Raw genomic sequence first — 15,787 nt, forward strand, 5'->3', positions numbered from 1 at the left:
CAGTACTGGTCTTATATAAATGATTAGGCATGCATCTGCTGATAATAGATAATTATAAGCCAAACACAAGGTAAGCTGAAAATCAATTAATGTTTAACAACAAAGATCATAGCAGGCAAAGCAAAACAAGAAATGGTAAAGTTTAACATTTAGCTTATGGCAAATTACTTGGGCCTTACATATATGCTTCCTTCAGAAGAAAAAGGTAAATATGCACTGATAAAATCTTGGCTTTCATTTGGATGAAAACCTATCGAACCGTTTTCAAATCTACAGTTTACACTTTACGCTTCTACAGCCTAGTTGTTTGAGCTGTCAGAGGTGGGGTGCTCTGGGGGGCAGAGGGTCTTTTAGTTTAGGTCTTATTTTCCATTTTTCCTCCTGGAAGTGCACCCCCTAGGCTTTCGATCAATCTTGCAAGCAGCAAGTGTCTCCTCACAACCTTTCACTAAAGGCCATCATCATCATCATCATCATCATCAGAAGCCTCAGACTGAGCCACAGAAGAAATATGAGGTGTGCTTTCATTAGACAAATGGAATATGGCTGGTTGAGGCCACAATGAGCTTTAGGCTATAACATGGGGTTACATGAAGTGGCATGGATGATCAATAGAGATGACTTAAATTTGGGTCAAGATCATGTCATGTGGTTAGAAGGTTGAGATGAGGACAAAAAGGAGCAAGGCCAAAGACAGGTGAAAGAAGGAGAGATGATAAATAACAATGCAGACTGAGATACCAAATCAACAAAAGTGAATAGTGGTGCACAAGAAAAAACATATTGAAGTGGACATTTTTTCTCTACCCTCTCCCTGCCCTTCTCCCCCTGACCTTTTCAGAATGAGCTGTTGTCAAGAATGCACTCTCTGTATAGGTCCTACAAGTCATGTGGTGGCTCACTGCTAGATAAATGGTGCTGATGACAACCAGGGTCGCTCCGTGAAATCACAGTAAAATATCACTCTGGTTTGCAGTTTTACTGAGACGACTCATAATCAACACAATTCCTCCTCTTTTCTGATGTACTAACACCAACACCGATCTCCACTATAGTGCCAACTTGCTGTATGTTTTCACTATGCATTCGTTAACATGCATTGTTTTTGTGACAAAAATACACCCTCTCCGTGTTGCCATCAGTTATAAAGGAGCCTTATTGTCCCAGGGTTCAAACGTTAACAGGGGCCATCACAAGCAAACTGTAGTATTTGGAGCCTCGATGATTGAAAGCAGCCTCAAAAGATAATTAAAGGTGCAGCCATTTTTCCCAAGATTGATTACTTTTCCAAAAGAGTGTGTGTGTGTGTGTGTGTGTGTGTGTGTGTGTGTGTGTGTGTGTGTGTGTGTGTGTGTGTGTGTGTTTTCATCTCTTGTCACTGACACATGCTGTATTATTTCAACTGGTTGCCAATCATAGCTGCCATCTCTGTCCCACATTCTGCAATCTCATGAAATGTCCGTCAGTCCTTTCAGGAAGCAGACACATTTTCATTACGCCACCACCAAAACATGACATTTATAGTTGTGATGCCAAAGACGTCTCTAGTCAGAAGATCAAATAATATCAATGTAGCCCTTGACATTGTCAGCCAATAGGACACTGCTGTCACAGCATCTATCACGTTTTATGCCCCTTTTCTTTCTCTAAACCCATTTTATTAATGCATTTTCAAATGCAGAGGGCTTCCATTTTTCACTGCTTTTTATCCCTCAACCATTTATGTCCAACATCTGATGGCCAACCATTGGCAGACACTGCCTACATGTAGACCTTGAGGATGACTTTTCATCTTCTTTGTGAGGTCTTTCATTTAAAATGATCTCACTCAAGATACTTGTATGCACAGATCTGATTTATTAACTTCTGCATAGACACAAAATATGAATTGTTGTAGGACTTAACACAATGTTCAGAGATATTTGCAAGTAAGAACAAAAGTGGTGCCGACCACTTACACAGATAGATTAATTGCTTACACCACAGAGGACTGTTGTTCTTTAATAAGATAATTTGGGTGTTTACTAATGCTAATAGAATGCTTTGAATTAATTCAATTTAAGCTCAATCCTTACAGTTTATTTTCTTGCTTTTATTTTTCGGTGCTGTAAATACAGGACTTAGACATATTATTAATGGTACAGATACCATTAGTTGTAGACATCTGAATATGTGTGCAAACTGCTAGATTAATAACAGTGACTAACAACTCAAATTACTTGAAACTACAAACTCAATTCTTTCTCAGGTCCGGTGTATATTTAAGCCAGAGTCCTGCAGGGTAGCAACAGAGGAGAAAGACGGAGGGTTCCTCCCTAAAGTAAGAGGGACAGGCGAGCAGAGCCTCTGTATTTGGAAACAGGCCAGGCACTGAGGCAGAATCAGGTCACTCTCAGCCATATCCATCTCTCTGTTTCTGTTAGCCTGCCAGCACCGGCACAAAGAGAGCTCTCTTCTGGACTGTGCGGAGGGATCAGCAGATACAGAGTGAAGAGAAAGAGAGGGGGCAGTGGGCGCGCGCGAAACAGAGAGAGAGTTGCTCAATGCGATTAGTGGGGACTGAAAGAGATCCGCTCTCCAACACTCTCTGATGTATGGCCTAATCTGGGCTTGCTGTTGTAAGGGCCCGTCCCATTTCCTGCAAGTTCACAAAGTTAATGACACACATTAAACCACAGAGACATTTTGCATCATGATGCTGCTCAACTGTTGGAGGCTCCAAAGAGTCAATTTTCTTACACTTTTAGCTACTCTTCTTTAATGCATTATTATACTCTACACATGTGGCAGCTTCAATGACTTTCTTAACCAATCCAATTTGGTATGCTCTTTCTGCACTTTGTTTTTATAATAAAAAAGTGTTGTTGTTTGTAAGTAGCTTGCTTTACTGTGGAGTTATGGATGATTACATGGCAAAACTGCCATGGAGTAAAAAAATAATATATATATATATATATATATATATCTCCTAGAGGTTTGTATAATTAACCACGACCAAGACATTCAGTATTTCTTCTAGCCTACTGAGCTAAATGACTAACCTGCCACGATAATTGGCGGCACTAGAGAATTATGTCATGACTAAGTGGGGTTGCAGTGTTCATTGTAAGCTATAATGTCAACATTCAATTTAACTATACTAAAACATTGGCTATACAGTATGACTCCTGCAAAAACAGTATTCATTACTTTAGCTACTGTATATATCAATATATGCAGGAGAATGTTTAGCTCACAATGATTGGAAGACATATAAAGCATGTTAGCTCTAATCTTGAAATAATTTGCTCTATACTGAATTTTTATTTCATCTATATAAATTATATAACTCAAGATATTCTTATTTTACTTGTTTATGGCAGTAGAAAAATTTGACTGGATGAAAACAGTTTTATGTTTCTTTATGCAGTATGTGTTTAGTATGTGCAGTATGTGTTTTATAACATGTTTAGCAAAGACTTCATGAATGTAGGATTTATTGCAGGACAATTGTATTAGACTGCATTGGTTTTAGCTAAGTGGACCTAATAAAGTGCCAACTGAGTGTACTATTTGAGACTATTTGAGATTGGCTGCAAATATGATGGTTGGAAATGTCGACAGACTAACTGTAATTTGGTATAAGAATACTTCAATGAAGTTTATTTTGAATCAGAGTTTCTACTTGAAGCTAGTAGCTTTTGGAAAAAAGTGGAAAATATATTGTTTGATGGTTATGATCTTCTCAATAGACCAGGTTTTCTAGTAGCCACTTCTGCGACATTCTCTGATCTATAGAGGTGGAAAGCTGAAGAATCACATCTGGTACCATTTTTATTTAGCTAAAACCTTTGAGTCTGCAAGTTTAAATGAAGCTCTACCCTTCATTTGTCCGTGTGCCTGACAGTTAGAGAGTGTGTGTGCTTATGTGTGCGTGGTGTGTATCAGCTGGACCTCTGGCTACTGTGCCAAGACTTAGTCTGTCTGACTACTCATCCATACGGCCCTCCATCACACTAGCGACGCATGACAGAACACAGACACACACACACACACACGTCACTCTCCCACTTGTGTCATTTTCCTCTTCACAAAAACAGTCTGTTTTGGAAACTGTCAACCCTTATACTTGATTAAGCCATCTAAGGGCTCTTCTGCTTTTAGATGCCTGTTTCAGGCAGAAACACAATGAGCAAGATGCAGGAAGAGAGGAAGAGAGAAACTGCCCTGCTGGTCAAATGTTCTTACAAACACACATAATTACTTCTGATCCACCTTGGGGACTAAAAAAACAAAAAAAAACAATTTGGACAAACAAAGAAAGAAAGAATATATATATATATATAGGCACACACAGGGCTGGTTCAATGGCCAACATGTCATCTCAAGAAAGATGGGCCATCAATCTCGGCAGATCTGTGCAGTTACAGAATGAAAAATGGGGTATTATAGTTAGTTAGTGCACACTCACATTAAACTATGCTGGAAAATGTTAGTGTGAATGGATATACTAGGCTGTACACACACTTCACAGGGTGTGCCAGAAACAATGTTGATTTATTTGCGTGTTACATTGGCAGGTTTCAATTTGAGGAGGAAGGCTTTGATAAGCATGTGATATTTTGATAATTCATGTTTGCAGATGCTTGCACCTGCCAACCGTTAGCTGAGCAGCTACGACAGATAATAAGTATTGGTGAGGGAAAACAATCAAATCAGGAACTAACGAAACAGCATGAAGATTTTAAATGAAACTGAGACATCAATAAAGCAGAGCCAGGAGAGAGAGAGAAGGTAGGAAATTGTCAGAGGCAATATGGGAGTTTAAGAGATGCAGAGATTGGAAAAAAAGAAGGGAATTCACAAATCAAACTAGGAGCTGAAAATAGAACTCAATATCATAAAGAGAAAGGTGTGTCAGATAACTTCCTAACCCATGTTTTCCGCTTCACTATGCACTGGCAGGACATCTTTCATTATTTCTTTTGGAATGATTACTTGGCCTTTACATCTTATTTTCTACCAAACACTATTTATTGACGTGATAAAAAAACTAAATAGAAAAAAACAAGTCTGCATGTATAACCAACTAGAGTTTGACAGTTTGTTAGAGATTCTTCGTTACAACTATCACAATGCAATACAGCTTTCATATTATTTTTTAGTTGATGCTGTGTAGCGAGACGTTAATTTAACTCAGTGGTCATTTGTCAGGATGTAGTTAGTGGGGGAGATATATTGGACTGCATCACCTTTAAAGGTGTAAGATATTTGGTGGACAAAATAATAGAGATTTCTTTTAGTATAATGTTATACAGTACTACAATTCAATCAATCAAATCCATGACTGTGATAAACTAGGTAGAGTTGATTGTATTAGTTGTTGTATTGGTTTGCATTTGATATAGCTTGATCAATTGAATTGGTGTATTTGGCAAAATTACTTTTTAAATATTGAGCAGTGCGGCTCACTGGGGAATGAGACAATTAGATGTTAGGAAAAAAGTGACAGAGCAAACAAAAGACTTTTTAAAGAGCTCAACAAAAGACAAGAATGACAGAGCAAAGAAATGAAGGCAATTCAGTCAGTGTTTTCAGGCAGAGGGCAGCCAGCAGAGTATAGTGTAGGAAGCGGGAGACATTTGTTTAATCACAGAATAATGATTTTGTGATGGATTCTGACCTTTAGCAAGTGGTATCATGTATGGAGATTTAATTAGCGAGCCAGCCAGCAAGCAGCATTGCAGATATGTGGATGGAGTGGGGTGAAGTGTGTGTGTGTGTGTGTGTGTGTGTGTGTGTGGGTGTGGGTGTGGGGGGGGCAGTCTGGATGTTCTTAATGAATCCACTAGCCTTTCCCTTCCTGAGGATGTGGCCTAGACTGACTCATCAGCAGCCAGCCACTGATTAAGCTCCGCAATCAGGAGGAGGAGGGATGGAGATGGTCAGCACGGGAGACAACACTATTCCAAACACAGAACAAAATAAAAGACAGGAAAGAGTCAATAATATGAAATATGAGCTTGGGTGGGAAGACAGAGAATGACATATTGGAAAAGTTCCTTTCTAATGGAGGATGAAACGAGGCAGGGATAAGTGTGTGTTGGGAGGACTGTGAGAGAGATCAAGAGAAAAACTCAAGAGAGTAGAATAATCTAATTAATTGGAGTGAATTCAGAATGTGAAGTCGATAGCACATGACAAATGTGGAAGAATAGCCCTTGGCATGTTAGTTAATGACATGTAATTAATGATCATTAGCAGAAGGGATGAGGGGATGGCCATGGCCTGTCAGGGACTTACAGGCGACCTTGTAATTTTCTTGTCCATGTTTAGAAGGGAGGGGGGGGGGCAAAACTTCACACTGTGCTTATGGAAACCCCCATAAGAAGAAATAAAGAGGCGAGAAGGACAGACTCAAGGAGGGAAAGCATGACAGAGAATGGGAAGATAGGATGGTAGCAACTATTTTTATAAGAACATGTGTAGGACAGGCAAAAGGAGAAAAGAGCAGCACAGGCAGTAAGCAATGAATCAAGGATGAGAGAGAAGAGAGCAGAGTGAATTTATTGCGATCCCGGTGTTTTGTTGTTCTGTTTTTTTTTGCTGACACAGTGAACATGGAGGGAGCAGGCAGCGTGTTTTTTTTATAGGTCACATGCCACTTCACAATGATCTATGGATGCAGGCCCTTTGCAGACTTATACTGTTGAGCACGCATTATGTGGCTCAGCCAAGCATGGACATTTGGGGGAGAGAGGAAGCATCCCCCCTCACTCACTTACTTACCATCTATCCTCTCTACTGTTTTCTCTCCCATCATACCACTCTCTGTACATACTTTTTCTTCACTTCCATCACTACCACTCCACAGAAAGCCTCCTAAAGATGGTGTAATGCAACAAAGGTCTGATGGGGGTGAGTGTAAAATACTGTGCTACTCAGGCCTGTGTCCTTGAACATATCTATACCTACAGTACTTTGATGATTTGATTATTTCTCGCCCCAAAACATTAATATCTCAAAACATAAATGTTTCAGTCAATTCAGTTGATTTAGTTTTTTAAACATTTCTGTCTTTTACAAGGAGAAGTTTTTTAAGGCCAACTGTTTTGCCGGCACATTTAAAAATGGTTGACAACAACTACTATTTACAATTCACAAGGTCCTCTTGCAAAGCTGCAAGGTACCTAAATGCCTCCAATTCTACAAAGTGGAAAGAAATACGGAGAGAAAATGATCTGAAAATGAGCTGCTAATATGAGTCTCTTTAAGTAAGTTAAAAAATATGAACCGTTAAACACTGAACGGACACACATCTGAAAGACACCTGCATACATTACATACAATAATCTTCATCCGTCTTAATCCTATCTTTGATCCAAACATTTCTGATGATATCAGAGACACAGTGCTCCCAGTCATGCATCATTTAAAGCAGCAAAGGAATTAAACAGTGACTAACAACCAACGATTCATATAAAAAAAATCAACCATGGGATATTAGACACACCACACCGACCATCACTCACTCACTCACTCACACACACACACACACACACACACACACACACACACACACACACACACACACACGAGTAATGTTTGCCCACAACTTTTTATCTTAACATGGTCTCATTGTGAAAACACTCATAGGAAATATATATGGCCTATAGCTACTATCAACTAATTTACTAATGCTCAACCAATAAGCCCCTGATTTATATGAGTGTATGTATTTAAATATGACTCCTTATTTATGGCTGTAGTATCAACTCAACTCTAAAGCAGTCTGGAATCATCAAATCTACATTTTAATAAATTACTTAAGCCTTTCATATAACAATTTATGTATTGCTATTATTCTACTTGCCTCTCTCTGCTTTTTAAAGCTTCCATATCCATCTCTGCAGTAGCCATACTTACAAGTGTGGTGGCACGTGTGTGTGTGTGTGTGTACGTGTATCACAATTCATCTATCTCCTACAGAGTCCACAGTCACTTGTTCAGCAGGGTCTAATTTATGCAGTGGCGGTGGCGATACTGTGGCGCATGCTGAAATGGCATCATTCTTCAGCGCTAACCCCTGTGTGCTCCCTCACACTTCCTCTCCCTGCTGACAGCTCCAGCCCAGGCATGATTTATCAGGCCCTCAAGCAGCAGACAAAGGCGTCGGGCACGTGTGCCGTGCCAGAGACGGATTAATAGATAAACACTGTGATTCCAGAACCAAATACAAGAGAGGGTCAACTTCATAATGTCTTGAGATAGTGCATGGCTAAGGTCAGGACAATATGGACTGAGGCGCAGGGAGAGGATCAAATTTATGTTTCTGAAATACGGCCACAACTAAGCGATAACATTCTTGTTAGAAGAATTTTTGGCTGTATAAATTCTCATTTGTGGCTCTTGTAGATAATAAGAAAGACTAGTCTGAGTAAGGAAGATACTAGTCGTTGTTACAATAATTACATTTCTTGGTAAAAAAATGTGTATTTTTGCTCACCAGTGCGTTTCACTCATTCAGTCTTCTCTAATGATACAAAGCTTATGGAGGTTGAATGCACTAAGTTTTGTCTATATAACATAAAGTACTGTACATGTAGTTTCATGAATTATCTACAGGTTACTTAGTCAGTTCTAGGAAATATACCAAAAAACTTTTCAAGCATCTATTTGCAACAAGACACCTTAAATTGATCGAAACTCTAAAAAACAGACCTCTTCAGAGCGGTCTGTTATTTTAACACATTATCTACACCTCTCTCAACTCAAAATTGGCAAGTGAGCAGATGGTTCATGTAGAGGAACATGATAAATAATAAATGCACTCTGATCATGGTAATTTTAAATTTCTTGAGGTTGGCAGCTTTTATTAATGACGTAATGAGATCAACAAAAAAAAAAGCATGAAACAGATTTGGCTGCTTGTGGAGGTGGTCTGAACACGTAACACCCAATTTAACCTTGTTTTTTATGTGCACAAAGTGAGAAATCAAATGAACTGAATCACTGAATTTGTAATGCTGTTATGGAGAATGGAATTATGGTAATTTGGCTGAGCATTCAGCTGCATTGTTTAAAGGGTGAGCGGATTAAAAGAGGCAGTGGATGGTTAATATTGCATCATAATGGGATGGAGCATGAACCCGCCCAAGAACACAGTGTTCATGACGGCCTCCCGCAGTGCACCCCAGCTCATTATAGTAACATTGGGAGAGCCTTTACAACTGATTTTCAGACTCACCTATGGTGTCCCTCAGTAAGAAACTATTGCAGCAATAAGAAATCCTCACTGTTGGGGTAAAAGCGAACTGATGCCCTTAAAGCTAGAAGACTACAATTGGCTCAGGTCCCTCCCTTTTAAAATAACATCAGAAAAATGCATTGGCAATCGTCATTACTAAAAAATTAAGCTCTATATTCAAAGAAAATTTTCTTCCCCTTTTAGACAAACTCAAAAATAGAATTCAGTTCTGGACGACTCTTCCATTATCTTATATTATATAGTGGGCAGGGTGAATACAATTAAGATGGTTTTTCTCCCACAACTACTTTACCTCCTCCAAAACATACCAATATTTCTCTCAAAGTCATACTTTAAAAGGTTAGACTCAATAGTTCGTCCCTTTGTCTGGAATTATAAATCCCACAGAATAAAAAAAGAACATTTGTGTAAGTCCAGATCACATGGAGGACTTGCACTTCCAAATTTTATAAATTATTATTGGGCTACATCTATCTGTTCCATTGCATCAGTGTTAGATGATACTTCTTTGTTGTCGAATGGGCTGGAGATTGAGCGAGAGGACTGCCTGCCATACTCAATCAGTGCTGTAATTTTATCTCCGATTCCTCTTAACAAAACATGTTACAAGCACAACCCGGTAATACATGACACAATAAGGACTTGGAAACAGATATCAAAGAACTTACAACTCAGAGCAATCACTCTCTGGTTGCCAATAGCAGCAAACCCTTACTTCCCTCCTTCTTGTCTAGACACGGCCTTTGATATGTGGAAAGAGCTCGGTGTACGTAACGTAGGGGATTTATATATGGAAGGATCATTTGCATCTTTTCATCAGCTACAACAAAAATATGGTTTACCCAAACACCATTTATTCAGATTCTTTCAAGTAAGAAATTATGTAAGAACACCAGATAAGCTGGATGATTGCCTAGGTGAGTTAGGGAGGTCAGATCACAATATATCCTGTTTATATGATAAATTGCAAGAGATAAGCCGCCCAACTACTGCTACTGTTAAAGCGGGTTGGGAAAAGGAGTTGGGTACGAAGATACAAAATGACCTATGGGACGAGAGTTGAGCATATATCCACAAGTGCTCCATAAACGCATGTCATTGTCTAATATAATTTAAAATCCTACATAGGCTACATTATTCCAAAGAAAGACTTCATAGGATCTTCCCTGAGCTCTCTCCTCTGTGTGAAAAATGTGACACTCATGTGGGTGATTTACTTCATAGTTATGTTCTCTGTTGCAAAATACAAGGTTACTGGAGTGATGTCTTTAGTTTCATGTCCAAGGTGTTAAATATTCAAATTGTCCCAGATCCAGTTTTAGTAATCTTAGGGATATCCAATGAAAAAGAGACTGACACTGGTCCAACAGCGCCTCTTGGCATATGGAATTCTCACTGCAAAGAAGCGTATCCTCTTATTCTGGAAAAAAAAGAGGGACCAACACTGAAGATATGGCTCACGGAGATGATGGACACACTCCACCTTGAGAGGATCGGGTACATCCTTAAGGACCAACTAAAAGACGTTGAGAACATTTGGCGACCTTTGGAATCTTATCTTACAGGACAAGTAGTTTCCTGATCGCAGTCCGCGGTGGGGTATTGCGGGTAGGGATTAGGGCCTCTCATTTGTAAATTTTTTGCTTTTATTTATCCTTATTTAAATTAAATTAAGCTTCATAATAAAAATATTTCAAACAAAGAAATCCTCACTGTTTATTTTGTGTTAATGCAGTCTCATAAAATACCCTTTTCCTAAATGGGTTTGATAAATTCAACTTGAATTAAGAACTGCTCGACACCCGCAGTTCTGGCAGATTAGGACCAAGGTACTACATGTTACAGTATAGAACGTGTGTACTTGTGCATGCAAGTTATGTGTGGAATAAAAAAGAACTACCAATATATTATATATTTCCCCAGTACTGTCATTAAACTTGTGTGTGTGTGTGTGTGTGTGTGTGTGTGTTCAGTAGTACTCACCGCACTGCTGCAGGGAATATCTTTGACTTTGAGCCAAGCCAGGTCCAGTGTGCCCTCACCCTTGTAGCACGACTGCAGCCGCTCCTTGATTTTCTCATTGATCTTCCGCAGAGAGAAGACACACAGTGCAGAGTCCTGCGAGGCCTGGCGTGGACGCCTCTTTTGGCCTTTTGAGAAGACAGCGAACAAAACATCATCATCCGGTGCCACATCTAGTGAGCGTGCCAGGATAGCACCAGCTTTGGACAGGTAGGCCGCCTCAAGTAATCGGTACTCCACGTTGCCACTGATGCATCCAATAGGCACCTCCACATAGGAGTTGAAGGCGGTGTCTGCCTTGCAGAGGCGGACTATCTTGGAGGTGTAGACCTGTTCCCGACCAGTAGAGGATGATCCAGTGGTTGGCCCGCCCCCCATTTCAGGCTGCAAAGTCAGGAAGTAGACAAAGTTCCCACTGGCAAAGCCATAAATGTAGTATATGTCAAAGTCTGGGATGACAGTGAAGGTGTCTGAAGGAATCTTAATCATAGAGGCCACAAACTCATCATGGAAGACATAGGCAAACATGCCATCCTCCTCTGAGTTTCTGGCCAACTTGCGGCTAGAAATGGTAGGGAAGTACTCGGGTTTGCCATCTACTGCTGTGGCTACAAACAGCATGTCCGGAGAGGCATTGCCATATGACACGATGACCCCAAACACAGAGCCACTCTCATTGACACCAGAGAGGTAGTGCTCCTTCTTGTGGAAGGGCTCTCCTAGTTTGAAAAGGTCATCTAGGCGGAGGAGTTTGCAGATGCCCTGGTAGAGGCTGCCACATGCCAGCAGCCGGTTCTCCCGGTAATCCATCAGAAGCATCTTGTTGACATTGTTGGTGAGCGTTAATGGCTCACTGCAGGGCTGGACGATACGTGGTGGGTAGCATTTGCGGTTGTCTTCATCCGGGCCAGTTTCATGGGACACCTGAACCTCCAAGGCCGGGGACAGTTTGTATATGCGATTGACGGCTCCCAAATAAACATTGCCATTGCGATAGTCCACTGCCAAATGGTTGAATGTCCATTCAGGGTTCTCAGCATGAAATGATTCATAATCCCCTGCCTGAAGGGATGCTGTGATCACTTGGGAGCCGGCACTGTGAGGCTGTGGGGCTTGCACCACTGATTGTGACGTCACTGGAAGCACCAGACTGGACAGGAAGCAGCATACAAAAAAGAAGGTCCGTGTCCTGGTAAGGGACGTCATGGCTGTTCTGAGGCTGTGAGTGGTAGAGGAGAGGAAAGGAGGCACAGTCCAGTGCTATCGGCCAATCCAGATCAAGCCTCTATTGAGATGGAGGACATTATGTACCTAAAGAGGGAAGAGACAAAGCCCAGTGAACAACAGCAACATAAACATAACCAACAAATTACTAGAAATTCAAGGCAATTGTCACATGGTATTGATTAATATCCATTATGCATATGAAGAATCTAGTGTGATTTATGTTCTAAATGTATCTGGCACAGATTAGAACAGAGCATCTTTACAAAGAATAATGAGGAAAACAGGTGAAGAGGCCACACACTTTCTATTCTAGCACAATCTATAATTAGAAAAGAAATGGGCTAGACAGAAAAAGGAATGAGGCTGAGGCACAGTAGAGGTTTAAAAGGCATTGTGCAGGGAGAGCTTTGGCCAATAGGATCAGTCCATGGATTGAGGAAAAGGATGGAAGAGGAGGAGTAATATATTGTCTCAGAGGAGGTGATCAGCATGGCTCTGCACCATCTCTCTGCATGGACCTCTACGCCCATCCTTGCCTTTCTGCTTCAGCCGCTATGCACCTAATTGATCTCCCCTTGGAGTAGCAATTAGCATGCTTTGGCGATTTCTCTCTTTTCTCCCAATAGAGCAGCTCACCTGCTGACACTGCTAGCAGAGAGAAAATGACCTTCTTTCTCTCTTTAACATACCTACACACACACACACACACACACACACACACACACACACACACACACACACACACACACACCGAAACACACCTACACAAAGTAGGAGGTTTATGGGCAGAAGAGGAACAATTAGAGAGGAAATGCAAGTGGTTGCAGAAATAAGCTTCCCTATAGTCCTTAGGTCATTTGCGATGTCTCAGCATTACACATACAGCCATTGCACACAGGCACGCACACACATGCAAAACCATGCCAATTTAATGAACATTTTGCATGTGGTGGGTAGAACTCACCAGCACAGATAATCAAGAAGAAATGACAGCAATTACGTGTAAACATGGTGGTCCCGTGTTTGTCGTCTGCTCAAATGATTAAGTGGCAAACTGGATATTATGAGGAGTGGTGTTCACCTGGGTAGTATCCAGATATTAGTTTCACACTGACACACACATAACTAAAGTCCTGCAACACTAATCCAAATCAAATCTCTCCTTGCAACTTCACAGTGTTATCCTGGTGCTGTCAACCTGAATCTAGTCAACAGAAGTACATTTCCAGGATAATTGCTGGTCCCTCAGCTTCCTCTCTCTGTGTGTTGCCGTTCTTAAAATCCCTTCGCTTTGGGAAACAACGATACAATTCGAGCTAGCAAGCTATATGCTGAAAATGGCAAGTTTTGAAGAAAATTTGGATTGTGCAATAAGGCAGGCCTGCTTGGTCGTTCAGGGAATGATTGTTAAGATTTACAAAGAACGTGTGTACGGCATTTACTATCTAACTGGGACGTTTTGGGACCAGTTGGCGGGATTGCTATGGACGAAGTACACTCGGTGAAAAACTGGTAAAAGTAAATTACCTTTAACCATGTATCCAGCTAATTTAAATAGCTCACATTACTGTATTGTGTGAACATGTACAGTATTGTGTTAACTTCATTTAATACTGTATGTGGCATTTTCTTTTGCGGGGTGCAAATGTTCCACAAAAACAAGTTCCTTTCCAAGACTATTTTGCAGAGCCACCGTCGCTGCGTCCGGAGTTTAGCACCGCCCAAGACGATTGTGACAGTTCAAAGACATGGCAACAACCCAGAGTGTTTCTTTCTCGTATCCTAGAATGTATCTGTGGTGTAACTGGCAATGCGAGACTAATCTGAATCATACTGATAACAAAATGCCATCATTGTTATGTGAAAACATTATAAATAATGAACTATTTTTCTTGCATGTACAGTATATTTGTCCTTAAAAATACATGATAGTCTAAACACAACTTTAAATTAACAAAACAGTAAAAAGAGTTTGCAGCTATGATCAAGGTACTAACTTGAGCCAAGTACAACTGTATTGTGCCTAGTGCTAACAGTATGCTCAAGCAATACTGTATGTAAAAAATAGTACAAGTAATACCAACATCTTTTCTTTTCAAATTCAATTTATAACAATCTGCTTGCTGTTGTGTGAGAGGTACATGGTGAAAACCTTGAAGTTTCCCTCATAGTAAAGCTGTGCAAGAGTTTGTCTGCAAAATTCCATGCAAATCTCCATCAGAAGAATTGACAGTTTTACTGAACAATGTCATGGTTGGGTTTTAGATCACAGAAAAAATAAAACAGTGTAAAGATATATAAGAAAAATTCCAATATTCCCATGGCATAGTGAAAAAAAGATGTCTTGTCTGAGCTAAAAATTACAACAATTACTTTTTTTTACTAATTTTCACTTCATTAATTTTGGCATAACATTCCAATTGTAAATTTCCCCATTATAAAGCTTTAATCTTTTACAATGATCAATATGAACGCTTGCACCCATAAATGTTGGTGCTACCTGACATTATCCAGCCACAGATCTCCTCTCAGGTTCATATCCAAGCAATCACAAGTTGTGGTGGTGTCAAACGCAACCTCACTGCAATCTTACCAATCTCCTGGCAGGCAGAGAGAGAGAGAGAGAGAGAGAGAGACAGAGAACAGAGCAGACAGACTCTCTCTACACATGATAAGAGGACCAGAGAGGATGATGAGAGGGATAAAATTGATACAGAGATAGAAAAGGTGACAGGTTCAGGTGTGCGTGTTTGTGCACGAATGAGAGCGAGTCAAAGAGCATCATTACCATAGCTATGACACAGGAGGGTGAAGGGACAAACAGGTATAGGGAAATACAGGCTGTTGACAAAAACAGAAATCATAAAATAACCCTGCAGTAAATTCAGTGACAGACAACACATTCTATAGTAAGTAACTAATCCCCCCAAAACATTGTTGCAATAGTAAAGTGTTTAGTTACAAATCAACACATTTGGGAGTCTGAAAACAAAATAATAATAATAATAATAATAATAGTAACAACATTACCACATTCACCAAATCGGTATTTGCAGCAGGGCAATTACATTACATATTAAGGTGTTTCTATTAGTGTCCAACCACTGAAGACAAAGTGAGTGTAAGGGAGAAAGAGGTTTAGAAAAAGAAGCTAGTGGAAGCTGCTGCTGCTACCTGAGAAGTATTGACAGAGCAGTGAGCCCATAATGTTATCCTAAAAATAAAAGAGGAGCTGGATATTAATCTCACAAAGGGAACAGCACTGGAGCGCCCACCTCTCATTTACCTAGC

The 15,787-nt window shown here is 40.2% G+C and overlaps 1 protein-coding gene across 1 annotated transcript in view; it reads right to left on the reverse strand.

Moving 5' to 3' along the window:
* plxna4 (plexin A4) overlaps positions 1 to 15,787 on the reverse strand; it is a 236,484-nt gene that overhangs the window by 199,473 nt on the left and 21,224 nt on the right. Inside the window, exon 2 of the mRNA XM_078242869.1 lies at positions 11,231 to 12,580. Within this exon, the coding sequence (XP_078098995.1) occupies positions 11,231 to 12,475 (1,245 nt within the window). The 5' untranslated portion in view covers positions 12,476 to 12,580. The remainder of the gene's footprint in view (positions 1 to 11,230; positions 12,581 to 15,787) is intronic.

The sequence above is a fragment of the Sander vitreus genome, chromosome 23 (assembly GCF_031162955.1).
Source record: "Sander vitreus isolate 19-12246 chromosome 23, sanVit1, whole genome shotgun sequence".
In the NCBI taxonomy this organism is placed as follows: Eukaryota; Metazoa; Chordata; class Actinopteri; order Perciformes; family Percidae; genus Sander; species Sander vitreus.